The sequence below is a fragment of the Chiroxiphia lanceolata genome, chromosome 24 (genome assembly GCF_009829145.1).
Source record: "Chiroxiphia lanceolata isolate bChiLan1 chromosome 24, bChiLan1.pri, whole genome shotgun sequence".
NCBI classification, from domain to species: Eukaryota; Metazoa; Chordata; class Aves; order Passeriformes; family Pipridae; genus Chiroxiphia; species Chiroxiphia lanceolata.
The window spans coordinates 6,048,482-6,075,649 of NC_045660.1; the positions used below are offsets into that span (position 1 = coordinate 6,048,482).

At 64.9% G+C, this 27,168-nt stretch overlaps 1 protein-coding gene across 3 annotated transcripts; it reads right to left on the reverse strand.

The window, feature by feature from the left end:
- DLGAP3 (DLG associated protein 3) lies at positions 1 to 26,906 on the reverse strand. 3 transcript variants are annotated; one of them, XM_032709974.1, is made up of 12 exons: positions 26,840 to 26,906; positions 11,190 to 11,273; positions 7,472 to 8,552; positions 6,342 to 6,544; positions 5,794 to 5,860; positions 5,442 to 5,676; positions 4,619 to 4,959; positions 4,426 to 4,511; positions 3,051 to 3,475; positions 2,681 to 2,772; positions 2,353 to 2,496; positions 1 to 1,975 (listed from the first exon to the last, which is right to left on the reverse strand). In XM_032709974.1, exons 3-12 carry the CDS (start codon positions 8,492 to 8,494, stop codon positions 1,757 to 1,759), a joined length of 2,835 nt encoding a protein of 944 aa, XP_032565865.1. In that variant the 5' UTR covers positions 8,495 to 8,552; positions 11,190 to 11,273; positions 26,840 to 26,906; the 3' UTR covers positions 1 to 1,756. The 3 variants fall into 3 exon arrangements, with proteins under 3 accessions (XP_032565865.1, XP_032565863.1, XP_032565864.1); XM_032709972.1 differs by having other exon boundaries at positions 5,794 to 5,908; XM_032709973.1 differs by lacking the exon at positions 26,840 to 26,906 and adding an exon at positions 21,444 to 21,659 and having other exon boundaries at positions 5,794 to 5,908.
- Positions 26,907 to 27,168: the final 262 nt, after the last annotated feature.

Below are 27,168 nucleotides of genomic sequence, written 5' to 3' on the forward strand. Positions count from 1 at the left end.
TAACCAAAGTCATCTTTATTAATTGCGGCGGTTCGTTACAATAAAAAGGGAGCCACGTGTCACGGTCACTGCACGGCGCTGGCCGGGCTGGGGGGCCGGGGGGGCCCTTCCCAGGCACATCCCTAAATCCGAGGTGCAGGGGGAGCGGGGTGGGGAAGGGCTTTGGGTGGCTGAGTGGGCCCTGCCGTCACGGAGGTGTTTAGCACCGAGGGACCCCAGCGAGGCGTCCTCCTGCTTGGCCCCGGCCCCCCCGGCTGCCTCCGGCCCCACCGCCCTGCCCAAGGGCCTGGGGAGGTTTGGCCCTGGATTTTGGGAGCTGCCTGGAACCCACCGGCCCTGCCTTGGGGGTGGCTGGTGATGCTGCGTGGGGCTGCTGGCGTGGCGAGGGACAGGGGTGGGGTCCTTCCCCCTTCTGCCACCAAAAGGGACAGTGGGGACCACAGGATGCTTGGAGAAGGACTGGAAATGGGGATAAGGACAGGGATGGGGCAGATGCAGCTTCCTGCCCCACCACACTGCTCTGCCCTGCAGGGGACCACTGGGGCACCCCCACCCTGTTCCAGGCTCTGTGCACAGCGATGGAGGAGCTGGGAGCAGCCACATCCCGGGGTGTTCCTTGGCCCCAGGGGGCACCGGGTACGTGACAGCCCCATCTTGGGTTGTCCCATCCTGCAGGGCACCAGGAGCTCGGGGAGAAGGAGTGACCTGCCAGGGGGATCTCTAGCAGCCCCACACTCAAGGGGCGGCTGCTGGCCATGTCCACGCTCCCGTCCCAGCCAGTGGTGCCAAACCCAGCTGTGGTCCCTGGCACCGCAGGTAGGAACGGGCTGCGGGCAGGTCACACACTGCTCACACACCGGGGAAGGGTCTCCCACCTGCAGGGAGGCACAGGGGGTCTGTGTTCCCTGTCCCTGGCTAGTGCCACACTGCAGAGGTGCTCCCAGACTCCAGGAAGGCAGGAGGGAAGGACGGACAGATGAGGGGTGGGCTGAGGGGAAGGAGGGCTGAGCGGGAAGGGGAGAAGCGCGTGGCGATGCTCCGTGCGAGGGAAGCGGGGCGGCTCGCCGTGACCGGGGGTCTCTGCTGCGCTGGTCCGTCCCACCAGGCAGGACACAGCGCTGGTCACGTGTAGTTTCTGGTTTATTCCTTGGGTTATATTTATATATGTATATAGGGGAGGGAGCCCTGTGTCCCCACTGCACCTGAGCTGCAGGTGGGGGGAGCAGCGAGGGGACCCCTTTGTCCCTGCTGAGTCCCAGCGGGGCTGGGAGCAGGGCCGGGGGGCTCTGGCCGAGCAGGGGCTGGGGGTCCATCCCTGCCGCACACCGGGGGATTGCACTGAGTACAGAGAGGCGGGGGGGGGGGGCCTGCCTGCAGCCCCCTCCCCTCCAGCCCGGCGGGGTCGGGCACTGAGGGTCACCTCTCTTTGGGTTGGGATGCAGGGAGGGTGTGCAGAAGGGCTGGGAAGTGGGAAAGGGACAGAGAGCTGGGACACAGCCCCAGGGAGGGCAGAGGGAGGGAGAGCCCCGGACCCCAGGAGAGGCTGGCAGGGGCATGCGGGCGGGGGGGGGGGGGGCAAGGGACGGGGCAGAACCGGGCTTGCGTTCACCCGCCGTCGGATCCACGAAAGGTCTAAGATAGAAAAGAGAGAAGCTGTGAGTGGGGCCAAGAGCTGCCCCAGGGTGTCCCCGCGGCCCCCCGTCACAGTGAGCTACGGCCACGCCGTGCAGTCCGGGTAGAAAAGCGGAGGCCGCGGTCACAGCCGGGTCTGTGCCTCGGGGATGTAGATCTCGATGCTGTCCGCGCTCTCGGTGGCAGAGCTCTGGCGGAAGGACGCGGCTCTCTTGGCCGCCAGGAGCCGCTTGCGGGCCTCCTGCCGCTGCCGGTCCACCGAGTCCAGGGAGCGCTCCTTCACCGGGTGCACCTTGGAGCGCGGCGGCTTCTTTGGTATCGGGGGAGGCACCTTCTTCTCCTCCTGCACAGACAACAGGGGCTTCAGGCTGGGACCTGACGGGACTGGGCATCCCAGCCAGTGCCGGTGAACAGGAGTGCCGTGGGTGCCAAAGCCACGGTGAGGGTTCCACAGACCCTCCCCACGTGTGCCCAAGTTGCAAGGCAGGACTGCTCATCCCTTCATCCATCCCGTGCCAGGAGTCTGCCCAGCCCCTTGCAGGTAGCTGGGATACCTCAGTGGGAGAACAGTCCTCCTTTTGCCTCAGTTTTTCCCAGATCTGTTTTTCCACCGTTTGCTAAAAGCAGTTGCCAGAGGCAGCCCAGCAGTGGTTTGGGTGCAGATGTGCTTGGGGAGGGAGGAGAAGTGACAGGGATGGGTACCAGTGGCACTGCCCTTACCTTGGGCTCCACAATCTTCCACCCATTGGCCTTGAGCTGCTGGAGCTCTGCAAACTTCATGCTGACGTCCTCAATGGAGAGCTGCAGGAGGTCCCAGAAGCCAGCCAGGTCTTGGAAGGTGGGCACAGGGAAAGCATTGGGATCCTGTGGGGACAGAGGGACACAGTGTCATCCATGTCCACCCATGGGACATCCCATCCCCCAGTGCAGGGTGGGGCTCTATGTCCAGCTCTCCTCCATGGTGGTACAAAATCTGTTTTCCACTGGCTGAGGGAATGAGACCCCCCACCCACCACGGCTGACCCCCAGCACCACTGCCCACACTCACCATGTTCTGCTGGCAGAGGCGGTAGAACTGCTGCACCTTCTGGGACATGAGGAGCTGGGCACTGCCCACTGCGCTCCGGATCTTCTCCAGGACTGGGGGGGGAGAGCAGACACTCAGCACTCCCAGGGGGCACAGAGACTCCCCTGTGCACTGGGGACCTGCACCCCCAGGGTAGTGGGACAGCACGAGCAGCTCAGACCCCTCCAACACATGCCACGTCTCCTCCCTCCTCCAGATCCCTCTAGCCCCAGAGGGTTTCCCCTGTGTCTTGCCCTCACTCAACCTCTTCAGCCGTGGCAGGGGAGACGTTTTAAGGGAGGACTGTGACTGTGCCCCCCAGCTCTACAGGACCCACAGCCCCCCGACTCACTCTCCTCGGGCAGGTCATAGTCCTCGGCCTCCCTCTCCATCTGCTGGCACCAGCCCTCCATCTTCTCCACCTCCGCCTGCAGCAGTTTGATGAACCACTCCCCGTCTCGGTGGCAGGGGGAGGCGCGGCCGGAGTCGGGGAGGCTGCGGGAGCCCCTCTCGATCCAGGCGTCCCGCCGGGGCACCTCCACCGTGTCGTACTGCAGCTGGTAATCCTCCCGGTACGCCCACTGCCCCTGCGTGTGCACCGTCTTGTACACGGCGTACTGCCGGCCCGACTCGGGCTCCGAGGAGTGCCGCTGGAACGGCCGCCCGAACTGCAGGGCCTTGTCCTCGGTGGCCACGGCCAGGCCGGTGAAGCCCTCCAGCTCCAGGTCGGCCTGCACACCCGCTGTCACGCTGTTGGAGCGCTTGAAGCGCGCCCGCCTGCGGAGAGTGAGAGTGGGTGGGGACCCTCACAGCCACGGGGGACCCTCACGGCCACGGGGGGACCTTCACAGCCACAGGGGACCCTCACAGCCACGGGGGACCTTCACAGCCACGGGGGACCCTCACGGCCACGGGGGACCCTCATGGCCATGGGGGGACCTTCACAGCCACAGGGGACCCTCACAGCCACAGGGGACCCTCACAGCCACGGGGGACCTTCACAGCCACAGGGGACCTTCATGGCCACGGGGGACCTTCATGGCCACGGGGGACCCTCACGGCCACAGGGGACATCCCCACTGTCCCATTCCCCCTCTGTGTACCGCGGTGAGCAGGAGCAGGGTGAGGGATGCCCACATGCAGGATGGGGCTGGGGATGCCAGCCTGGATCCCAGACTGCTCGGGGCCCCTGGGGACAACCCAGAGCAGCTGCAACCCATCAGTCCCTCATCTCCCCTGCTCTTAGCCCGTTTCCATGGCTACCGGCGCTGGACCGAGGATGGAGAGGAGCCTGCACTGCACGGGCTGCGTGGGCACGATGCTTGAGCTCCATTCCCGCAGGCTGTGCAGGTCCTGGCACACCTGGCATTCCCACCCCGGCCAAAATGTCAGGGTTAGCTGCAGAATCGCCCACAGGTTCATCTGCACCTGGCCTGGGCTCAAAACCCAGGGCTGAGCCCAATGGAGGAGACTCGGCACAGGGTGGGAACAAGGCAAACCTTTCCCTGGGCAGCAGCAAGGGCAAAAGGGAGGTCAGATTCTGCCCCAGATAAGGGCAGCTGATGTGGGATGGGCATGGTGCTGAGGTCTGGGGGTCTCAGCCAGAGGAGAGAGGGAAAAGATGCTGCGGGGCAGTGGTGGTATGTGGAGCTCAGGGAGCCCCTGGGGACCCAATGCCCCTGTGCAGTGAGTGTGGCAGGTCTCAGCCCAGTCCAACCATGCAGTACCTTTTGTCCTCCTCCACCTGCACCCCGATGGAGTGGAACTCCCTCTGGCTCCGGCTCTCCGTGTCCGAGTCGGAGGCGGCCTCAACCTGGCAAGGGGCAGAGGGAGAGCGCTGGAGGGCAGCCCCGGGTGCAGCACCGAGGCTCAGCATCGCCCACGGTGCTCGGGCAGCCCACGGGGACGAGCGGAGCCCACCTGGACACCGATGGACGGGCGCCACTTGCGCTGCCTTGCCAAGCTCCTCAGCTCCTCCCGGCCGGGGATGGCCTTGATGATGAGGGTGGAGGGCTTGGGAGCGGCACGAGGCTGCACCGGGGGCAGGTCCAGGGCCACGGCCGTCACCTTGGAGCTCTCCAGGCTCTCGGCAGAGTTGCAGCGGGCCTTGGCGTCTTTGGACCAGGCGGGGCTGCGGGAAACTTCGCTGGGCAGGTAACTCTCGTGGGTGGACTCGGTGCTGCTCTGCGCCGTGACAGAGATGAGGGGTTTGGCTTTGGTTCCTGGAGGGATGGGAGGTGGAGCTTTTCTGTAACTGAAGGCTGTTGTGGGAGAGGCGCAGGATGAAAAGGCACGTGAAAACACAGACACTTGCTCATTTTCCGCCACGAACAGGGGCCCCGGGGAATGGTGCCCACCTCCTCCCACAGCACGGGGCTCTCGGCCCCACAGGGTTTGCCCCTCAGCCAGCTGAGGCTGGAGCTCAGAGGGGCTGTTTGGCCAGTTTTTGGGATCAGAAACCACCCCAGACCCACGCTAGCCACACTGCTGCAGCACCCAGCAAGGGGCAGAGGTGGGGACAGAAATGGAGGGAAGGAGGGGATGGTAAATGGGAGCTGGGGACACTGAGCAGCCCCCTGACTGGGACTGAGGCACAGGCAGGACGCTCACGCCCTGTGCCGTGGGCCAGAGGGGACCAGGGAGGGGAGGGCAGCGGCAGCCCTTGGCAGGTTCCCGGGCGAGCAGGCGGGGAGATGTGGGAGTCCCTCACGCGGCCGACCCCACACCACCCCCCGGGACTCACAAGTGCTGGGCTTCAGGATGCTGCTGGTGATGGGCGGCCCCGGCGGGGCCGACATGGAGAAGAGCGAGAGGCAGTCATCGTCCTGGGAGCATCCCGCCTGGATGGCCCGCAGGTAGCTGTGGCTCCGCATGCGGAAGCAGCCGGGCAGGTCCAGCGCCTCCACGGCCTGCGACTCCACCTCCCCGAAAACCGACTCGCACACGGCCTCGAACTGGTGGTTGAGCTCGTCGTTGATCTGGGGAGAGCGGTGGGTGAGGCTGGGGGTGGCGAGCCGGGGCAGGAGGTGCTCAGAGGGACATCCACCACCCTCCTGCCCCATCCTGCCCCGCAGCACCCGTGCCACGGGACCTACCTGGCCGGTGGTGAAGGAGCGCCCGTAGCTCTGTCCCCGCGGGAGCATTCGCGGTGGCGTGCAGCAGCTGGGACAGTTACAGATATATGAATCAGAATAGTGCCTACTTGCAAACCTAATGAGAGACAGTGGGAATAGAAGGGATCGCACCAAAAGCAACACATTCCAGCAGAGCACTTGGAAACGCAGCTGCAGAGATGCTCCCACCGGCCACCGCTGCTGTCCCTGCTCCTACCTGCCCCCAAAACTGTCACCCGCTGAGACCGGGGCACATCCCAGTCATCCCCCTTCGAACATGCCTCTTCTCCCCGCTCTCTGCACGTGGCTGCAGCAGCAGGTCCCCCCCGAAGCCCAGCACAGCCACATCCCCCGCAGTGCCCTGAGACAGTGCAGACAGGGCTCGGTGTTGCCGCACTGGGGAGCGTGGCCGTGAGCGGGGACGGTGCCGTGAGTGGGGACGATGCCACTCATCCTCCCAGGGAGCCCCAGCCTGTGGCCCCGCTGCTGCCCGCAGTGCTGGGACGGGGCCGGGAGATGACAGCCCTTACTTGGTCCTGGCCTGGTCGGCGCTGGAGGAGCGGCGGTAGCTGTCTCGCCGCGTGGCCGCCCTGGGCAGCACTTTGGCGCTGATGTCCGAGTCGGCGCTGTCCTCGTCGCCCATGGCCTTGATGTAGCTGCCGCTGCGCATCCGCCGGCACGGGATCTCCCCGTCCTTGCCCGCTGGGTACCCGCTCCACTCGTCCTGCGGCACCTGGAGCAGGAGGTGAGCGTGGGAGGACGCGGTGGCCGGGGTCCCGCAGGCGGGACACAGAGCCGAGCCACGTGCCAGCCCACGCCCATCCCAAATCTGGTGTGCCCAGATCCCCTACCCTCCCCACACGCCCCAGAGCTGCAGGGACAGACTCTGGAGGCTCTGACCCCATGGTAAGGCCCCTAAATCCAGGAGAGGTGATCCCTCCTAACAGCCACAGCTCCCCGTTCCCAAAATGTGGGGCAGTGCAGCAGCTCCCACCTCGTGGCCCCTCTGGCGGGAGCGTCTGGGCCAAATCCCACCCATGCCAGCACAGAGCCCGCCTGACGTAGCAGCCACCAGTCCCGCCACGTGCCGCTGACGCCAGCACCGCCAGCACCACGGGGTCCTTACCAGGCTGTGACAGGGGGATGGTGTCCCCCAGGGCCCATGGGGAGGGCAGTGGGGCCGGCACCCTGCCCCGATGCCCCCGCTGCCGGCGGAGACGGCCACCCCCACCCCCAGCCTGCACGGCATTGCTGCTCCCTGTCTCCTTCCCCCGGGAAAGGGAGAGAAGAGTTAATTAGTTTTTAATTGAAAGGGGGGTGACCTAGAAGGGTGACAAGGCAGGCGGTGGCACCCAGCCAGGCTCACAGGCAAGATAAAAGCCACGAGGAGCGAGCGGACACAGGGTTGCTGGTGGCCCCAAGCTGACAGAGCTGGTCTGACCCCAAATGCAGCCTGCACGGGGCAGGAGGCAGCAGATGGGCTTCGAGGGGACAGCGGGGACCGGCGCGGGACGCTGGGGGATGGGACACAGGCGCCGGGGACGTGCAGCAGAGCTGGAGCGTCCCCACAGCACCCTGAGCTGCTGGATGGAGGGTCCCAGTCCCAGCTCGCCCCGAGGCACCATCAGCCACAGTCCCCTCGCCCTGCCTGGCCCCTCACCTGCAGGTACTGGTACGCTCGGTCTTTGGCCTTTGCTTCCTGAAGCATCAAGGTCTTCTCGGTGCCACCAGCGCTGGGATAGGCTTCCCGGGCCTGGCTGACGGTCATGGTGTGCCAGGCGCTCCTCTTGAGCGTCTGGCCGTCCAGAGACATGGACATGCCGGCACAGGCCAGGCATTTTCCTTCCCCGCCGCCCTTTAGACTCTTCAAGGTCAAGTCTCTGAAGGCACTTTCGGGAGCGTCCACGCAGTACTGGGTGCCCTGGTCGGTGGCGTGCCGGCCCGACACCATGTAGCTGCTGTCGCTGTCCAGGTTGTCGTCGGAGCTCCACCAGCCCAACATCTTGGACCGGTGCCGGGAGTCCACCTTACGGTCCTTGCTCTTGCTGCGCTTGCCGTGGCGGGACTGGTGGTGGTGGTGGTGATGGTGGTGGTGGTGGTGGTGGTGGTAGCCGTCCCCGCGGCCGTCCATCTTGGCGCCGTTGTAGTCCCGCTTGGCCGGCGCCTCCAGGGAGTGGGACTTGGCGAAGAGCTTCTGGACGGAGTGGACGAGGTGGCGGATGCGGCTGGGGCTCTCACTGCGGGGCTCGGCGCCGCCGGCCCGCGGGTACTGCAGCGTGTGGAAGCCGTCGTGGTGCAGCGGCAGCTGCTTCTCGAACTGGTCCAGCAGCGTGGGGGGCAGGCGGTTGATCTTGCTGGCGGGGTGGGCGGTCGCCATGCATTCGTCGCAGGAGTCGTAGGGCTGCTGCGCGTGGTGCATCCTCGGGAAGGTGCTGCTGGCGCTGGCGGAGGGCGGCTCGCTCAGGGGCCCGCCCGGGCACTCGCTGGCCGCGCCGGGGCTCCGCGCCGGGCAGTGGGGATGCTCCAGGGAACACGGCTCGCTGGGGCTGAGCAGGAAGGGCGGCCGGCCCTCGGGGCCGTGCGGGATGTAGTCGGCGGGATGCTGGCAGTCCTCTGGGATGCAGCGGCAGCGGTGGCCGGAGGAGGGCTGTGTCTGGCTACGCTCCCCATGGTAGCCCTTCATGGTGTCAGCATCCTCCCCGTAGCCTCGGCATCCTGCAGGGATGCCCCCGCGGGCTCACCTGTGGGGACAGGGACGGGCACAGCGTGAAGCTCCCCTCTGCGCCCCACCACAAGCAAAACATTGGGGCTGGCCCAAAGGAACGAACTGAGGTGACTGGGAAGGTCCCAGGGTGGGATTCGGCCCTGGCTGAGCCCCTGTGAAGTGCCAGAATCATGGGGCGAGGTGGGCACGATGCCGGGGGTCGGCACCCAGGGTTACCCCCCGCTCAGCTGCTCGGAGAGGGCAGAGGGAAGGAGAAGGCACTGCCGGCAGCGATGCAGGCAGCAGGGCCTGCAGACGGTGAGGAAGGACACGCTGCCATCAGCAGCTCCTTGTTTTCTTCTCCAACACCAAATATTGTGAAGTGTTTCTCCGTTAGGAAAACGGTTCTGGCTGAGCTTTTCAGCCGCCGCGATTCACAGCCCCGCTAATGAGCTGCCGCGGGGCGCGGGGGGGCCGAGCTCCGATGGCTCCACCCGGCCCGTCCTCCCCGCACGGAGGGTGGGGACCCACAGCCCTGACACCCCTACCTGCCAGTCCCCCCGGACGGGGGGCCGGGAGCAGAGGTGGCTGTGCTGTGTGTGGGGCAGCCCCACACTGAGACAGGAGGAGGGATGGCACAGAGCCAGGCTGAGCCCGTGCCAGCCGCCGGAGCCGCCTGCACCCGTGGAGGTTTGTGTTCCTTACGGTCCCTCAAAGGCTCTGCCTTTGGTTTGACTGTAAATGAGGAAATTATTTATTCTCCAGAGCATCTCGGCTAATTAACAGGCATCGTTAGTGCTCTTGTTATCATATTTGGGCAGGGTGCTGCGGGCAGCACGTCTCTGAGACTGGCTGCAGGGCAAGGTGACTGTGGGACGTTCCCCGCGGCACGTGGGGTGTGTTGGACCACGGGGATGGGAAACGAGGGACACTGGGAAGGTCAGGGCTGTGAGGGAGGGGGTTGTGTGCCTGGAGGAGCCCCAGAAGACAGAGCATCTGGGGGTCCCCTGGGGGTGTGGGGATGAGCAGTGATGGCACGTTGGCCGTGAGGAGCAGACAGGGCCCAACTAAGCCACTGCCACCACCTTCCTTCCCGGCTTTGGGCTGGATGGCTCCATCCTGCACCGCTCCCCACCCTCACCACTGTGCTCCTGCTCTAACGAGGCTCCCTAATTGCTGTGTCTGAAGGGAAGGATGTGCAGCTGGTATAGAAGATGCCTCTCCCCTCCCGGGAGAGCTGCTGCGAGGAGCGGGAGCAGCAGGGCGGGATGGAGCTGCCTCCCTGCCTGGGGATGGAGCAGCAGGATGGATGGACGGACAGACAGGCTCCCAGCCCGGCTCTGCCTGCGCGGGCTGAGCTATCATCTCCTGCTCGGGGGGGGAACTCTCAGCTGATCCAAATATTGTTGCTGCAGCGGGAAGAAGGAGTCAAAATAGCTGCGGAGCCCGTCACCACGAGCCTGCCGGGCTTTTGTGCTCGGCAGGTGCAGGAATTCAGCAGCGCCGGAACCCGCCGGCGAGGCAGCGCCGCGGCTCCCCCGCAGCTGCCGAGCGATGGCAGCAGATGGGGCCGTGCCATGGCGAGGGATGTACTTCCCAGCTCACTAGAGCCGTACCAGCACCTGTGTCCTGCCCAGGGACCAGCCGGTCCCCCCGTGGGCACCCTGGGGGTGGGGAAAGGCTCAGGAGAGATCCTGTGGGGCTCAGCACAGGCAGCACAGCCGGGGATCCCCGTCCCTATGTCCCGGTGGGGATGGTCACACACACAGGATGGGAGAAGCTGCCGAGTCTGCTCCTCTGCTCTGTCCCAGGTGGGCACTGTGGGCAGGAGACTGGCACATGGAGCTGGGGGAGCTGGACAGAGCATGGCTCGTGGGCTGGTGGCTGAGAGCTGGAGCTGTGTCTCACCAAAGGCTGTTCCACTGCTCAGCCCTCGGGATGGAAGGATTTGTGCCACCAAACCACAGACTCAAATCAGGGGGGAAAAACCCAGCCAGGCTGAATTTTGTGCCATTTAACACCAGGGTAATTACCACCAGTGCGAACCTACCGCCCACACGATTATGTGCTAGGATAAACTGGAAGAGCATAATTACCATTACAAATAACTCACTCCTTGCCTTTATTGCTTCCAGAGCCTCGAGGAACTCCCACCAGCCACTCCTCATCGCCACCCTCCCTCTGAAATCTCTCCCTGCCCGAGGGTCAGCACAGGGAGGACAGGGGCTTGTGGTCCCCTGTGTTCTGAGCCACCCCAAAATTCAGCCTCCTGCTTAATTTCCCACAGGAGAACTTGGCAGAGGCGGTTCCGCTTCCCAGCATCCGCCCCATGAGATCCCTGCCTTGGAGGCAGCTCCGTGCCAAGGCCCAGGGCTTGTGGGGATTCAGGGCAGCCCCAGCAGGAGCTGGAGCTTCCCTTGGACCCTGTGGCACTCAGGCTCCCTCCAGCTCTGGGACCACCAGTGGGGAGGTGACAGGACAGCAAATCCCCACCACAGTGTCTGGGCCTGGTGAACTGCCCTGGCGCAGGGTAAGACTGGGTTTTCCAAGATCTCCGGGTCCAACCCCGAGATCTGGGGTTGATGACCCTGCACTTGGGGGGTCCTGGCCCCCCGCCCTTCCCAAGCAGCCCCTGGCAGGGGCAGCACGTGCAGGGTCCTGGCACGGCACTCACCGCCCGGCGCTCAGGGGGATGCTGTCCTCATGGCCCCGGCCGGCAGCGGCTCCTCCACGCTGGCTCTCCCGGGGGCAGCAGGCTCTGGGGGAGGAACACGAGGGGGGTGAAACCCAGGGAGGAAGAGCCAGGATGTCCCTCCCCAAAACCTCCCCTGACCCACCTCCCTGTGTGTTTTTTATCAGCCCAGCCTTCCCTCCTCCCCTGAGGCCGCCCCACACCAGTGCTGCCTGTACCAGCAGTGACAGGGACAGCTCTGCACGGCCACGGCCACGTGTTTCACCCAGTTTAGCCCAAAAACCATCCCCGGCCCCATCCTGTTATGCAATTCCCTGCCAGCGGGGGCCGGAGCCGGCCCAGCGGCCACCTCGCCATCGACTTTGATTTGCTCCAGATCCGGCCTCACACTCCACAAAACCTCCTCCCGCCACCCCTTTGCCTTCCAGCGTCAGCAAAGGGAGGTTTTTTCCCAGCCTCCAGCCCAGGAGAGGCGCGAGCTCGGCCTGTTCTGCTCGGCAAATTAGCGCCGGGTTCTGCCAGCACGGGTCCTGCTGGGGACCGTTCTGGCTTTGGGATGAAAGCAGGAGAGAACAAACACGCAGCGTGAGCGCCCGGCACCATGAGCTGGAGCCTGGGAAAAAAATAAAATAAAGTGCTTTTCCCACTTAGGGGCTGAACAAATTTGATCTACGGTCGTCGGAAGAAAATAAATATGGAATACTGCCAGGTCGCTTTCCACCACGCTTTTAATCTATTTGCTCTTTCCCAATTCATTGTAAGTGAGCAGGATTGTGGAAAGCAAACATTTTATTTTATTACTAATTGCTCTGTTATTTTATGAGGCTGAATTAGTGAAATTTGCTCAGCCTGGAGGAAAAGAAAAGAGGGGCTTAGTAAGAGATCAGCTAATTTAGCACAGAAAGGGGAAAGGAAAGGGGAAGGGGAAAGGAAAGCGGAAGGGAAAGGGGAAAGGGAAAAGGGGAAAGGAGAAGAAGAAAGTGGAAAGGGGAAGAGGAAAGAGGAAAAGTGAAAGAGGAAAGGAGTGTGAGCAAGATGCAAATATCACAGCAAACGTGCTCAGTGCAATCAGGAAATCAAACCCAGTTACTGTTAATGAAAGAAAACAGAGTGGCTGCAGGAGGGCACTGTCCAAAGAGGGCTGTGAGGGGCAGGATCCAACTGGGCACTGCTGGAAAAAAGGGATGAGGCGAGATTTTTAAAAAGTCATGAGAGACAAACAGCAGCTGAAGATTTGCAAATGTGAGCGGAGGAAGAAGTGTTTACTGAGGCTGCTGAGAAGGGCCAGCAGCGCTGTGCTGTCCCACACAGCTGCCCTACACCCCGACAGAGCTGGGGGGCTCTGGCACCCCGAGCCAGGGGCATCTCCCCTGGCTCAGCCCTGCCCTGGCACATCCCTCCTCACTGAGCACAGGTGTTTCCCAGCACCAAACCCAACCCCACAATGTCCCAGGGCTCCCACCAGGAGGCCGAGGACAGGCCGTTCAAGGGGCCGGGCACGTTATTAAGCACATGATTAATTTTGGCACCAGCCCCAGCTGCCTGACAGCTCCTTCTCAGGGCTGGGAGAGCGAGCGTGAGAGGTGCTGCCTCTGCTGATGCAGCGGTTGGTGGGATGAGAAATCCTGCAATGCAGCACTGCTTCTTAATGAGCCATTTGTCTTTGAGTCTTCTTCACTCATTACCATGCCGGGAGAGGGATGGGAGTCGCCCCAAGTCCCCATCTGAGCAATTACTCGTGGAGCAGAGCGAGGAAATACGGCCACGGCGCTCCCAGCTGCCAGGGATCCCGGCCTGGCCGCCAGCACTGGGACTCCCCAGCACAACACCAGTGTCTCTGGCTGCTGCCACCACGGGGGGAGCAGGACCCCCTGCCCTGCACAGCACACACAGCCCAGGGCGACCCACCGGGACACCCTGGTCCCCAGAGCCCATTCCCTGGGACAGGAGCCACGCTGCTCTGACAGGCTGTGTGAGGGAGCTGGAGCATCCTTGGAGCTGGCAAGGTAAAGCCAGCAGAAGTTGGCTGAGAAGGAAAGAGGTGGCACAGGGAATGGGCCGTGGCAGCATCCCCGTGTGGGTGAAGGCAGGGGTGAGATGCCCCATGGCACAGGCACCTCCAGCCCCCTCGGCCCCGCAGTGATGCTCATCCTGCCCACGGGAGCCAGGACACGGCACACAGGGAGCCAGAGGTGGGACCCCACGGCCAGAGCAGCAGAGCAGCTGACTGAGTCAGGAAACCACACTGAAGGGACCCCCAGGCCAGGTGGGGCCCTGGGGACCCCCGCCCATGCCAGCTGGCACAGGGTTCATGGGCGCTGCGCCGCACGGCTGAGCACCATCACCGGTGATGCCCACAGACAGCTTCCCACCCATGGACACCCTCGACAGCTGCCCACACTGCCTGGGGCCAGCAGCAGCCAGCACAGTGCTCTGGTGCCCTCCAGGGCTGGGTGGAAAGGGGGGACGTGCAGGTGACACTGGGGAGCCCAGTGGGATGGAGAGACAGACAGCCTGATGTTCACCTGCAGCAAAGGGAAGGGACAAACAGGGACACCCCTCCGTGCCACATCGGGCCTGGGCAGAGCCCCCAGGTGCCCCTCACTGGGCACCTCACTCCAGCATCCCCAAAAAATCAGACCTGGCTGAGTGTCCTGGTTTCAGCGATGCTGAGTCAGAGGAACTTTTCAGGCTTTGGGTGCTGTGGCAGCCCCCGAGGGAGTGCAGGATGAACCCCATTTCCTCACCACCCCTTTTTTTCCCTCCCATCCACATGGAGCCACAGGACGGGCCACATTGCCAGGGCTTAAAAAGCCACTTACCTCCCCGGTGGTGCCGTGCAATGCCTTAAGCCAGGGATCACTCCAAAGCCTCTTTGGAGAGCTGAGAGCAGCACGGCCTTAGCACTGAACGTGGCAGTGGTGACAATCTCTGGCCACCCCCTGCCCATCCCTGCCAAGCCCCCAAGGTGGGCTGGCCCTTCCATCCCCAGTCTGCTCCCCCCAGGCCGTGCCAGGGCTCTCACCTGCCACCAGCACTGCTCCTCCTCCCACTGTCCCCAGCACGTGGCACCTTCCACTCCAACCTCAAATAACACCCATCCCAACCAGTTCCCTTTGCAACATCATCCTGTCCCACGGCGAGGCCGCAGGGGCTGGGGTTTCCAGGAACAGCAAGGAAGCAGAGCCCTTGTTCCCTGTGGCAGCCAGGGTGCTCCGGGCCCTCGTGTCCCATTCCCAGGCTGAATCCCCCAGGGCCAGGGCTGGGATGAGCACAGTGAGCCCGAGGCGTGGCACAGCCCAGCTCTCCAGCAGAGGACCCAAAACTGCCGCTTTAATGGATGGGCTTAATTTGCAAAGCTGATGAAAACCTAAATATTTAAATACATAATTCTGCACAAATGCTCTTAGCACGGGGACGGAGTGAGGGGGGGCACGGCTGGCGGGTGAGGACGTGGCAGGGATGGGGACACTCTGGCAGGACCACGTGGATCACCTGGGCACTGGCATCCCCATCACACACGGCGTGGGGACCACGCACAGCCTCGACCCTGCAGGGTGCAGCACCCACAGCGTGGGTGCCGTGGGGTGCCCTGTGAGGGGTGCTCTGCCACCGGCATCCGAGTCCTTCTCCACCACCAGAAGTGTCCCACAGGGAGATGTGGGGAAAAGGGAGCGTGGTCCAAGGCTGGGAGCTGTGAAGGGCAGCAGGATGGGCCCCCGTGGAGATTACACCACCGATATTCCTGCTACAACAGCTTAGAGATAAAAGAGATTTGCGGGATTTACCAGCAATACAAATGGAATATTTAATTTTAGCTGCCGGGGAGGAGTGGGGGCTCGACCTGGGGGCGTGTGGAGGTGGGCGGGGGGCTGTCCTGCCTTTGGGGAGGGATTTCCAGCCCTTGGGAGAAAATCAATTCCTGAGGCCTGGGGGGGCCAGGCCATGCCATGGCAGTGGGATCGGGGTGCCCAACCTGCCCCTAATCCCACCAACCCCTCTCCTGCCCGGCATGGCCTGTGCCAGCACGTGGGAGCTCCTGTGGGATCATCCTTGGATGAGCCACGTGTGTGGCCCCGGTGCCAGGGATGCTTGGGGGGGCTCGGGAGGGGCCCTGGCCCCGCACACCGTCCATGGGCCATCCCTGAGCTGACGTGTGGCTTCCTCACCGTGCTCTCCTCTGCCCTGACAAGGCTGTTCCTGGGCAAGGATGTGCCTGGCTGAGGCCATTTGCCAGCCGGGGCATGGACCGTGCAGGGAATGGGGCTGGAGGCAGCAGGGGCCAGCCAGCCCCGAGCCCAGCACGGGGGTCCCCACGGTGCCACCGAGCCAGGTGCCCGTCCTGCCTCACCTCTCCGTGGCCACGCTGGCACAGGTGCCGTTGCGGGGCGGGCTGGGGGAGGATGGCAGAAGATGAATGAGGGAGTCGGGAGGCTAATGGCATTGTCTGGAAAGTAGGTCGTGTGCTGAGCAAAAAGATATTTATATCAGAGCTCGTTCCCCCGCAGAAGCTCCCGAGCCGGGTGCAGGCAGCACCACGAGCCCGTGGCCACGGCCCTGGCACCCCATGACACCCCACACCCCCACGGCACCCCCTGCCCAGCCCCACACCCAGCTCTGCCACCCTGGGCACTCGCTGGCCCCAGAACTGCCCCACTCAAGGGCTGGCAGTGCCAGAGGTAAAGTTACCCCAACGGAATGGGAGCCACGGCAGCTCTTTGCCTTTTGCTGACCTGGCTGCAGGCGCCAGCCAGCACTGGGTTATTTTTATTTTAATGCAACCCTTGCCAAGGTGTGATAATGCCCTGGACGCTCCTGAGATGGGCACAGGATGCCCACGGCAGGCCATGCTCAGCCCAGCCCGGTGCTGGCTGTGGCACCACAGCCCCTCTCCCTGCAACCAGCCCTGGCCACGTTCCTCACATCCTGCGTCACTCCTGTCCTGAGCCCCAGCCACATGTCAGCCTTGTTGCAAAGCTCAGCCACCTCCTTTCCTGCTGGGAGGAGACCTGTGCTCCAGGTCCCCTCCCTCACACCTCCAACCTTCCCAGAAAAGCCAGGAAATCATCCCAGTGAGCCCAGACGGAGCCAGTGTCTACCAAGAGGTTTTGCCCCCTCTGGCAGTGCTGCCCCAGTGGCTGCAGGTACAATCCAGCCAGTGGCCCTGGGGCCACCCAGCCCTGCTCTCCTGTCCCCATCCCCATCCCTATCCCACACCTGGCAGCCTCTGATCCGGCACGGGAGCAGGTTCATTTCCCGTCAGAGCTGTGTCGGCTGAATTTACAGCCTCGCTCCGAGTTATTAATAATAATGGCCTCACTCTTAAGTAGGGCTTTTCATCTGCCTCGCAGCCCTTTCCAGAGGACGTCTGCAGCATTAGCACCATTTTATTCTCGTTTCAGTGGGCACAAGAGTGAGATGGAGAAGGGGCAACCGTGCCAGGCAGCCGAGCGGGGGGTGTGTGGAATGCCTGGTCCCACGGGGAGAGCAGCCACGACCCCCCCCAGGGAGGCTGGAACGCTGAGGCCCTGGAATGCCGAGGCCCTGGAATGCCGAGGCCCTGGAATGCCGAGGCCCGGCGGATGCGGCCGCGGCGCGAGGCTCCTGCCGGTCGTGCCGTGGTGATTTACCCCGGCAGCGAGCCCAGGCCCTGCCACACGGATAAATCCACTCCAGGCAGCAATAAACCAGCGTCACCGCATCGGTAATCCCAGAGCTCCCACCGCTGGGAGACATCCAGGGGCGACGCGCCTGTGCCGATAAATCCCGGTTCCGTGTCAGCAGGGAGGTCCCTGGGGGGGGGGAAATTCCCAGCAGAGCCGTGGCCGGAGGGGTGGGTGCCACTAGAAACCCATGAGAGATGTCAAGGGAGACCCAGGCACAGCACAGCAGCCTGGGGATGGATCCAGCACACGGGATTGCAGCAGCCACGTGGGGCTGGGGACATCCCCGAAACGCCCCCCACGTGTCCCCCCATGGTGCCCACCCGCCCCGGGCACCTCCGGTGTCTCCCTGCCGTGTGCCGCAGCGGGGCTCGATGGGCAGATTTATTCCCCTTGTAAAAGAGCTTTGATCCCAAGTTATTTTTTGTTTACTAGCAACAAGGTATTGTAAATACATCTTTGCCGATAATTATAGAGTCTGGGCGCACACCTTAATCTCCATAAAATATCAGATGCTACAATTTGCCTGATTTAATGAGATCGGAGGCTGATAAGCCGCTGAGGTAAGCTGCAAACCTGGGGGGGAGGAGGGAAATGATTGCAAATGTGCTAAACCACCCTCGCCCTCCTCCTCCTCCTCCTCCTCCTGCTGCTGCTGCCACGTGCCCAGCCCGGGAGCGTGTGCCCAGAGCCGTAGCCCCCTGCCCAGCTCCCGGGGTGGGCCCGGGCTGTGCCGCAGCAGCTTCACGCAGGGATGGGCATTTAGGGCAAACGGAGCTTTTTATACAATTTGCCTCATTAAAACTCCAAGAGCTGAGCGCGGCACCGGGCTGTGGCCGGGGGGCTGTGCCTCGGCACACTCTGCACCCCGTGGGCCCCGTGCCGTGCTGGGGGGGGGTCAGCACAGCCCTGGTGCCAGGCCGTGGCACAGGCAGGTCCATGTGCTGGTTGTGGGCACAGCCGTGTGCCAGCAGAGGTGTGAGAACGGGGTCCCGGGGGGTGTGGGGGCACAGCTGGGCTACCTGGGCAGGTGTGCACACCAAAGGATGCACACGTGTCCACGCGTGTCCACGCGTGTCCATGCACGCACAGCCCTGCCTGGCATCACCGACCGTGCCAAGGATAAGCTGGGGTGGGGGGCTCGTGCTGGAGGGGGCATGAAGGGGGCTACACACCCAAGGCCACCCACCTGCGTGCGTACAGCAAAGCTCTCACCGTGTCCCTCCCCACACACAGGGCTCTGTGGGGTCCCAGGTGCCCGGGGTGGGGGTCCCCCTCCTGCAGGGATGGGGGGCCCTGCCTGGAAAGCAGGAGGCTCCTCCCGGTAACGAGCAGCACCGTTTCCACAGCAACCTTAAAGGCCCACAGCTGATGCCTCACTGACGGACCTGGCTGGTGCCATTCCTGGGGGACATCGAGCCCATCACCCTGCCCATCACCCCGACCTGGGGCCACAGCACCCTGTCCCCCCACCCACCAGCCCTCATTCATCTCCCCCAGCTGGTGCCTGGGCTCACCCACGGCCCTCTTCCTGCACTGAGAGTCCCAAAAAACAGCGGACTCTTTGCACCAAGAGTGGCAGGACCCCCCAAACCACCCCTGTTCCCACCTGGACAGTGCAAGGAGCTGTCGGTGACCTACAAATGTCAGGTTGACGGGTTAATTAATTTCCCTCTTCCTCGGGCCGCTATCAGATGGAATCAGACGTCACCTGAGACTGTTAATTGGGCTAATTATTCCAGTTTCAGATTTTAAATAATTAGTTACTGTTGACTCCAGTCTGACTTCCGCAATTTTCTAAAAAGGTCAGATGGTTCCCGGCTCCCAAAACCCAAGAGAGGGGGTGGAGGGGCTGTGGCAGGGCCCAAGTGCACTGTGCCGGCTGAGGACACTGGGGACAGCACAGTCCCCACCAGTGCCGTGGTGGGAACGTGCCTCGTGCTCACACTGAGCTGGAAGGAGAGGGACATCCTCTGCCTCCATGGTGATGGAGGGAAACCAGGAGAGAGAAGGGCAGATTTAAGCACAGGGTGAAGGGTGGGGGGTGGGAAGGAGCCCCTTCCTCCCTCCCTGCCCTGACATGGTGACACCTGCCTCAGGCTGAGATCCCTGGACAGACCGAGCCACAGCAACCCCCGGCAGCACCCAGGTCCCCCCAGGTACCTCATCCCTCCTGGTTTGACTCCCGGAGGGAAATCTCAGCCTGGTGTTTCCAGCACCTGTGATTTTCCCACGGGGTTTCCCAGATGTTCGGCACCGAGACACAGTTCTGGGCACGGGGCACGAGCGTGGGCACATGGGCAGCACCTGCCCTGCAAAGCCTGATGGTGGCCAAAGCGAGACCTGGTGCCCACGGGCTCCCCACAGGGACCACCCACCACCCACCCGGGGCATCGCAGGGGGGGACACGCCGGGCAGAGGGACAAGCAGAACCAGTTCATCCCCAGGCTCATCCCCCCAGGAACGCCACGCTTCCTCCCAGCCTCATCCCCGCTATTAATAGCCTTCACTAGCCTCCTCGGGAGCCATTTGCATATTTGATTGCAACTCCGGGGCGGGGCAGGGCCCTTCAATCAGCCGCTCCCGCAGTCTCATTTGCATGGGTTGACATTTTGTTCTGGGAGCAGTGACACCGGCACCGCGGCTGGGGACACGGTTGCGGGGGGCCGAGGTGGGCACAATGTCCCCAAGCCAGCGGTGCCACCCGGGGCACTTCACATCAGCCACCCTCTGCCCGCCCAGGAGCACCAAGCGGGGCCGGTAGCCCCTCTTTGGCTGTCCCAAACCCGGCAGGGCCTGACGGAGCCTCGGGGGCCAATGTCCCCCAGTGCTTTGGTGGCCCGTGTCCCCAGGTGCCCCGGTCTGCCCTACCCCTCTCTCCAGCCCGACTCCCGTCCAACCTGCCCGTCGGGACGATCAGCAGCGCCCGGCGGCGGGCAGGGTGTGCCCAGCCCGGCAGGCAGGGTGTGGGGTGGCGGGCACGCCTGGGGGGTGGCAGGGCGTGGGGGACAGGGCGTGGGGTGACGGGCACAGCCGAGGGTGGCTGCCCGTCCGCCAGCCCTGTCTGGAGCTGCCGCACATCAAAGGCCGAGGGCAGGGCGGGACGTGCCCGGGGGAGCGGGGACACCCCGAGCCCCAGCGCGCCCGTGGGCACCCCGGGGGGACGGGGGTCGGGACACGCCGCGATGACCTTTGGGCCTTTCGGTCTCAGCGCGGGGCCGGGGGGGACATCAGCGGGGGATCAGCACCGCGGACAGCGCCCGCCGCCAGCGCCACCATGGCCAGCGCCACCATGGCCAGCGCCACCATGGCCAGCGCCGGCACGGCCGCCGAGGCCACCACCATGGCCACCATTGTCACTATGGCCACCACCAACACCATGGCTACCTTCACCATGGCCACCACTGCCACGGCACTGCCACCACCGTGGCCACCACTATAAACTGCCACCATGACCACGACTGTCACAGCCACCGCTGCCACCATGGCCACCGTGGCTACCACTGCCCCACACAGCCTGGAAACATGTGCCTCAGGCGGCCACCCTGTGGCTCCACCACCGGCCCCACTGGCAGCCCCAGGCCAAGGATGCCCCAGACACAACAGGAGGAGCAGGGCGGCTCCAGGGCCCCGGGCAGGCACAGTCAGGAGCTGAGTCCCAGGACACCGTCGGTTCCCTCCAGCTCTTGGCAGGAAAAAACAACCCAGGGCGAGGCGTGGGTTGGACCCTGAGGATGGCAGGGATGGGGAGAGGGCTCTGCTGCTTCCCTCCCTCCTGCCTCAGTTTCCCCTCCAAGAAAACACACGGGAGAACACAGGCTTGTGTCATGGAGAGGCAGGGTGGTGAGGGAAACCACGGGGAGGTACAGAGGGACCCAACTGCCACTGTGACTGTGCCAAGGAGCAAAGTGAAGACAGGCAGGGCTCGAAGCACAGATGCCGGCACCGGCTGTGCCGCTCCTCGGCAGCGGGGCCGTCTGGCAGGCGGAACCGGGGCTCCCCGGCTCCCTCCAAGGGCCGGCACAGACACCGCGGGGGGACCCTGTCCCTCGCACACACGGAGGGGCAGCACTGCCCTGCTCCCCACCCCCTCAAATGTGCAGCCCCCACCCTCAGCACACGCCCCCCAGTGCACACAGCCCCCAGTTCACCTCCCAGCGCACACAGCTCCCGGTTCCCAACCCCAGTACACCCCCATCCAACACACACAGCCCCCGGCCCAGCAGACACAGCCCCCCAGGCCAGCTCCGCGGGGAACGGGAGCAGAGACCTCGGGGCTGGGAGCTCCCCATCCCGGCTGGGTGAGCTCCCCGGCTCTGCCGAGGCTTGCCTGGGCGAGGGCTGGCCGGGAGCCACGAGCTGCACTCCCCGCACACCAGGGAGGGGGACTCGGCCAGGAAAGGGTTAGAGCTGCGGGCTGCCCGGGGGCTCCCGCTCTGCCCGGGCTGGGGGGCTCCCCGAACCGGCACCTCTGGGCACAAAGCGGGGCTCTCCCGAGACTGGGGCTCTGCAAGGCACGGCCCCCCCTGCACGGGGCCGGGCCCGCTCCCCTCCCGCCCACCGCCCCACTCACCCGGCCGCCGCTGCTAAGCCATGAAGTTGCCGGCCTGGGCTGGGCGGGAGCCGGGGGACGGACGCGGCACAGCGGCTGGATTCCCTCTGCTCCTGCGAAATCCCCGCGGGCTGCCCATGCCGCGGCCAGGCCGCTCGGCGAGGCCGGAGGCGTTCCCCGGGGTCACGGCCACCCACGGCCGTGGCGGCGGCGGCCACGCTCCCGGTGCCGACACCGGCACCTTCCAGCCGGCGAGAGGCGGTGGCGGAGCCGTCGCCCCCGCGCGCTGGGGACACACCCACGCGCGCTCCCCGGCGCGCTCGGCCACCCCCGCGCACCGACAGCACCCCCGGGAAGGGGCTGCCCACGCCGGCAGCGCCGCACGCCCACGCACCGCCCCGCACGCACCGCCCCGCTGCATCACCCCTGCCGGCCGACGGGCACGCAGCCCCGCGCGGCCGGACGGACACACAGACACGCAGCCCCGCGCGGCCGGACGGACACACAGACACGCAGCCCCGCGCGGCCGGACGGACACACAGCCCCACACATGGACGGACACGCAGCCCCGCACATGGATGGCACACGGACGGCACACGGACACACAGCCCTGCACAGCCAGACGGACACGCAGCCCTGCACGCCGACGGATGGACGGTCACACAGCCCGGCACACCCGGGCGGACACACAGCCCCACGTGCCTGGATGGACACACGGACACAGAGTTCTGCACACCCAGATGGTCACATGGCCCCATGTGCCTGGATGGACACACAGACACAGAGTTCTGCACACCCAGATGGACACGCAGCCCCACGTGCCTGGATGGACACACTGACACAGAGTTCTGCACACCCAGATGGTCACATGGCCCCGTGTGCCTGGATGGACACATGGACACAGAGTTCTGCACACCCAGATGGACACGCAGCCCCACGTGTCTGGATGGACACACGGACACACAGCCCTGCACACCCAGATGGACATGCAGCCCCACACGCCGAGGGATGGACGGACACACAGCCCTGCATGCCCGGATGGACACACGGCCGCTCGGCACCGCTGCACCCCGTGCACCCACACGGCCCCACAGCCATGTGCTCCCGGCTGCTCCGGCACCGTGGCTGTGCTGTGCACCCACCCTGCTGCTCCCACCCACGGTGTCCCACACACCCCCACCCACGCACTCCTCTGCACCCACGGGCACCCACGTGCAGCCCTCGCCCCCATCAGCTCCCCACACACTCACACCCACGGGCACCCACTGCGGTTCCCCCACCCTGGGACTGTCCCCAGTGTCCCCCGACCTAGAGAAGGCCCAAGGGAGCCCAGGGCAAATGTGTGTTGTAGCACAAAACATGAAACACGGAGACCATCCCTCAGCTCAGCTGCACTGGTGGCACTGATGGCACCACCCTGGGGTGCATCAACCACCACAGGGTCTCACCTCGACCCCCCAGCTGGGGACACCAACCACAGCAGGGACAGCCACCTCCAAGACAAACAGTATCTCCCCAGTAACAACCAGGGCACTATTCCCAAACCAAGTGTCCCAGGACCCCCAGTGCCACCACAGCCCTTCCAGCCCCTTGGGGAGACAAGGGGTGCCCGGGGCCGAGGCCACAGTGCCAGGGATGGGACACTGGCAGGTCCCATCACGCCAGGGGTACCTTCAGTTTTTGTAGTCCTCTTGCTCCGACATGGCACCCACACACGCCCACGGACAGGCTGTTCTCCCCCTCTGCTCTGCCCACCAAAAACTTCAGCTAATTCTCAGCCCAAATGGCTCCCGGTCCTGCAGCGGGAGAGGCCGGGTGGGCAGCGAGGCCCCATCACTGCTCGCTGCCGGGAGCTGCCGGTTTAAGGCCAACCAGACTCCTGGTGAAACGCTGAGCGCTGGCAACCACGCCGCAAACATCTGCTCTTCCAACGGCATCGTGATTCACAGGCTATTAATTGGGGCTTGGCAGCACTGGGAACTGTTTGCATCCCCTGGTTTCGCTCAGAGCCACAACTCGCTGCCGCCGAGGTCTGGGTGCCGGGGACGGAGCCAAACCCAGCAGTGCACCGGCCGCAGTGGAGCCGCGCTGGGACCAGCCACGGGCACAGTGCCCAGCTCCCACACCAGCCACACGGACACCCAGCAGCGATGCAGGGCGAGCCCCAGGAACACAGCAGCAGCAGTGCCTGGTGCTTGGCAGGAGCTGCCGGAGCCGCCGGCACAGCCCCGGTGCCCGCCGGACCCAGGTGCTTTGGCACGGTGGGTTGGTGGGTGCTGGTGATGCCCTGCAAGTCCCTGTGTCCAAACACCGCTGTGTTTCCATAGGGTCTCCCAGCTGCCTCCACAGGTGGCACGGAGGAGTCACTCCCCGAGGCACCAGCTTCGAGGGGAGACGTGGAGCAGACCCTGCTCAGGAAGCAGCAGACAAAGACTGAGAGGAGCCTCCAACAACAGCCAAGAGGAATCTGAATTCAGAAGCTGATTAGAAACCATGTCATGGCTCCTTCCCGCTCCAGCATTTGGGGAGGAGTGAGCTGGGGGCCGAAATGGAAAATCTAATTAGGGTTGAGGGCAGGTTGCAGAGGTGCTGACGCGGGTACTGCAGGGGCACAGCCGCTCACGGGAGGGGGACACGGGGTGCTGCAGAACCCCCAGCCCCGTGGAAATGGGGAAAGTACAAATTAATTCTCCTTAATCTGATGGGCACTCACTCCACTGCCACATGCCACGGCAGTGGGCAGAGAGCAGCCCGGCCTCCCCAGGGCTCAGCTCATGGCTCATGGGCAGTGCTGGCCCAGCCCTCTCTGTCCCCCTGTGGGTGACACCCTGGGGACAAGCTGCTGGGCAGGGCAGGGAGAGCAGAAGGGGCTCAATCCTGCTTGGTTTGGATGAGGTGGGTGTGGGGCACTGAGCTCAGCCTGTCCCCTCCACGGCTCTCAGGGTGGCCCCCGTGCTGCTGCTCGTAGAGGGGCTGGGCATCACAGGGCCATTGAGATGGTGTCGAGGCCACTTTGTCAGCACAGGCTTTACACCCAGTTCTCAGGGATGGCAAAGCCCTGAGGCCGCCCTGAAGGGCCCTGCACGGGGCACCGGGGCACAGCACCAGGCACAGCTCTGCACATCCCCCTCCCCTCGCCTTCCCCCAGCACCTGCTGTGCCCTGTGCCACCCACACCACAGGGACATCCTGCCCTCTGTGAGGAGGGGATCTGTCCCCACCACTCAGCCCCCCACCGGGGTGTCCCCCAGGGCACGTCTGGCCGTGCCCCCCGCCCGCCCCGCGAGCCCCTCGCTGCTGGCACGTCTCGCCTGCTATTCTTGGCTCTCCAGCGCTGCTCTCCCGGCAGTGGCACCGTATATTACTATTATTGCTGGCTGCCAACGTCTTGGAGCAGGCAGCCAGGCCTGCGATGGGGCTTCCACACCCCTGGTGACCTGTGATTCGGTCCCTGCCGGGCTCTGGTCTTCAACAGGCTATTTCGGGAAATCCAATTTGATGGGCAGAAGGAGCACAAGCCACACTGTTCAGCCCCTGCGCCGGATCCAGGCTCCTCACGTCACCGCTCAGATCCAGATTTTAGCTTCGCCCGTGATGGCAATAAGGGCCAAGAGTCACCTTTGGCTCCAGATCCAAATTTCTGGCTGGGTAGGATCCAGGATTTTGGATCAGCTTGTTGGAGAGACGCGAGCGGCTGCAAAACCTGGATCTGGAGCCCCAGCCCCCACAGCAGCACCACCTGGGCACGAGGCCTGATCCTGCCCCCGTGAGTGGGCAGAGCTGTGGGGAGACACACACCAGCACAGCCACCAGCCACCTGCACAGGCTCTGTGCCCCGCAGGTCCTGGCATGGCTCTGCCTTCCAGCTGCTGATGGGGAGGCTGAAGGAAGGGCCCCCACCAGGGCCCCCCAGCCTGGGCTGCCTGACACCCTCTGTTCCTCCTATGCCTTGCCCAGGCTGCTGGGAGCCAGGCCCAGAAAGAGGGCTTGGAAGGCTGGGGGTTTCTCCTCCAGCCCACATGGCACAAGCCTTGGCACTCAAGGAGGGAGATCTGGACACCGAGAGCTCAGCACCAACTCTCCCAGGCTGGATGGGGACACCACAGTTGTGTCACCCTATTCCCTGCAGCAGGAATGCCCAGAGCTGGTCCTGGTGCCCAGGCTCGGTGGCACAACAGTGCCCGAGGCAGCCCCAAACACGGCTCATGCCTGTGCCCCCTGTCACCACTGCTCTCACCACCCCCACAAGCAAGAGGGGCCCCTCTGGCTCAGATGCTCCACGGTCACTTTGATGGCTATTTTTGCATTCCCAGCCCTGCCGGCGCTGCAATAACGCTTCGAAAGGGCTGACACGCTCCTTCCAGACGTGCCCATCTCCCCGTGGCCTTCCCCGTGCTCCATCCCCCTGCAGAGGGGGTCCTGGAGGGCCGGGAGCCATGGATGCACACGTGGGGACAGAGGGAGCACGGGGTGAGGGACTGAGAGAGACAAAGACCGACATCCATTTCCTGGAGGAGAATCTGCGCTGCCGGCTGGATCCTGCCCCGATTTACACCGAGGGAGGCCGCCTGCTCCCACGGGGACAGCCAGCACCCACCAGCCCGGCTCTGTCCCCTCCTGCCGCGGGTCCCGCCGTGGGCAGCACAGCCCTGCACGCCTCGAGGGAGGTGACGTGCGGGGCTGGATGTCACGGGATGGAGAGAGACCAGCGGTCCCAGAGCCAACTTGCTCTGCAGGTTTGGCGCAGGATGGAGGGACCAGACCGGCTCCTCCAACAAAATCAAACCGTCCGGGGGAAGGAAGGCGCCGAGAGGAGGGAGAACCCAGAGCCTGGCCCCCGGAGCTCTCCTTGCCTGCCAGGCTGGGTTGGACCATGGCGGTGATGGCACCGCTCGGCTCCTGCCCCGCGCCAGCTCCCAGCACCCGGGCGGGCATGGCCCTCGCACCCAGTGCCATCCCCAGCAGGATGGGAGGGGGAGGCTCCCGGGCTGGGGAGGGGTCCTGAGCCTGCCCCGAGCCCTCCGCTGCGGGAGAGCGCAGGATGGCTGCTGTCGCCTTCCAGGGTGAAGCTGGAGGGGCTGCGGGCTGTGGCCCCCTCCCCAAAGCCTCGGGCAGCAGGAGATGGGGATGCCGGCACCCCTTCTCCTGCACCCACCGGGGGATCCTGGCCGAGCTCAGCACCGCGGTACCGGCAAGACCTTCCCTGCCATCCGCCGCCTCCGTCCCCCCGGCTCCATCCCGGGCCATCCCCCCGCTTCTCCCCGACACCCTCTCGGCGGGGCTGGATAGGTCCGCAGGCGACACGTCCCGTCCCTACGGGGCCGGTCCCTCACGGCCCCGGTGCCCCGCAGGGGAGAGCCCCCCACCCGCGCCGGGCACCGCAGCCCCCCGGGACCGGGTCCGCCCCGCCGCTCTTACCCCGCTCCCGCCGCCTACATCCTCCGGCGGCTCCCGGGCGGCTCCCCGACGGCCCGGCGCGGCCGCCCCCGGCCCGGCTGGTCCCGGCCCGGCTCGGTTGGGCTCGGCTGGTCCCGGCTCGGCCCGGGCCGGCGCCCCGCGGGCGGCAGCATGCGAGTGGCGGCGGCCCCGCAGTGCAGCGCGGGCGGGCGCGGAGCGGCGGGAGCGGAGCGGGGCCGCCGCGGCAGCGCCAAGACACGGCGGTGGATTTTCCCCGGGAGCCAGAGCGGGCGGCGGCGGCGCAAAATGGCTCCGGTGCGGCTCTGCCGCCGCCTCCCGGTGCCCCCCGG

Bases quoted from the DNA above. Each gene is read 5' to 3' on its own strand.
- DLGAP3 (XM_032709972.1), bottom strand. From the start codon at position 8,494: ATGAAGGGCTACCATGGGGAGCGTAGCCAGACACAGCCCTCCTCCGGC. The intron at 6,545-7,471 runs GTGAGGGGCCAG...CTCCTGCTCCAG, and splicing joins GAGCGTACCAGTACCTGCAG to GTGCCGCAGGACGAGTGGAG. The intron at 2,497-2,680 runs GTGAGTGTGGGC...CTGTCCCCACAG, and splicing joins GCCTCTGCCAGCAGAACATG to GATCCCAATGCTTTCCCTGT.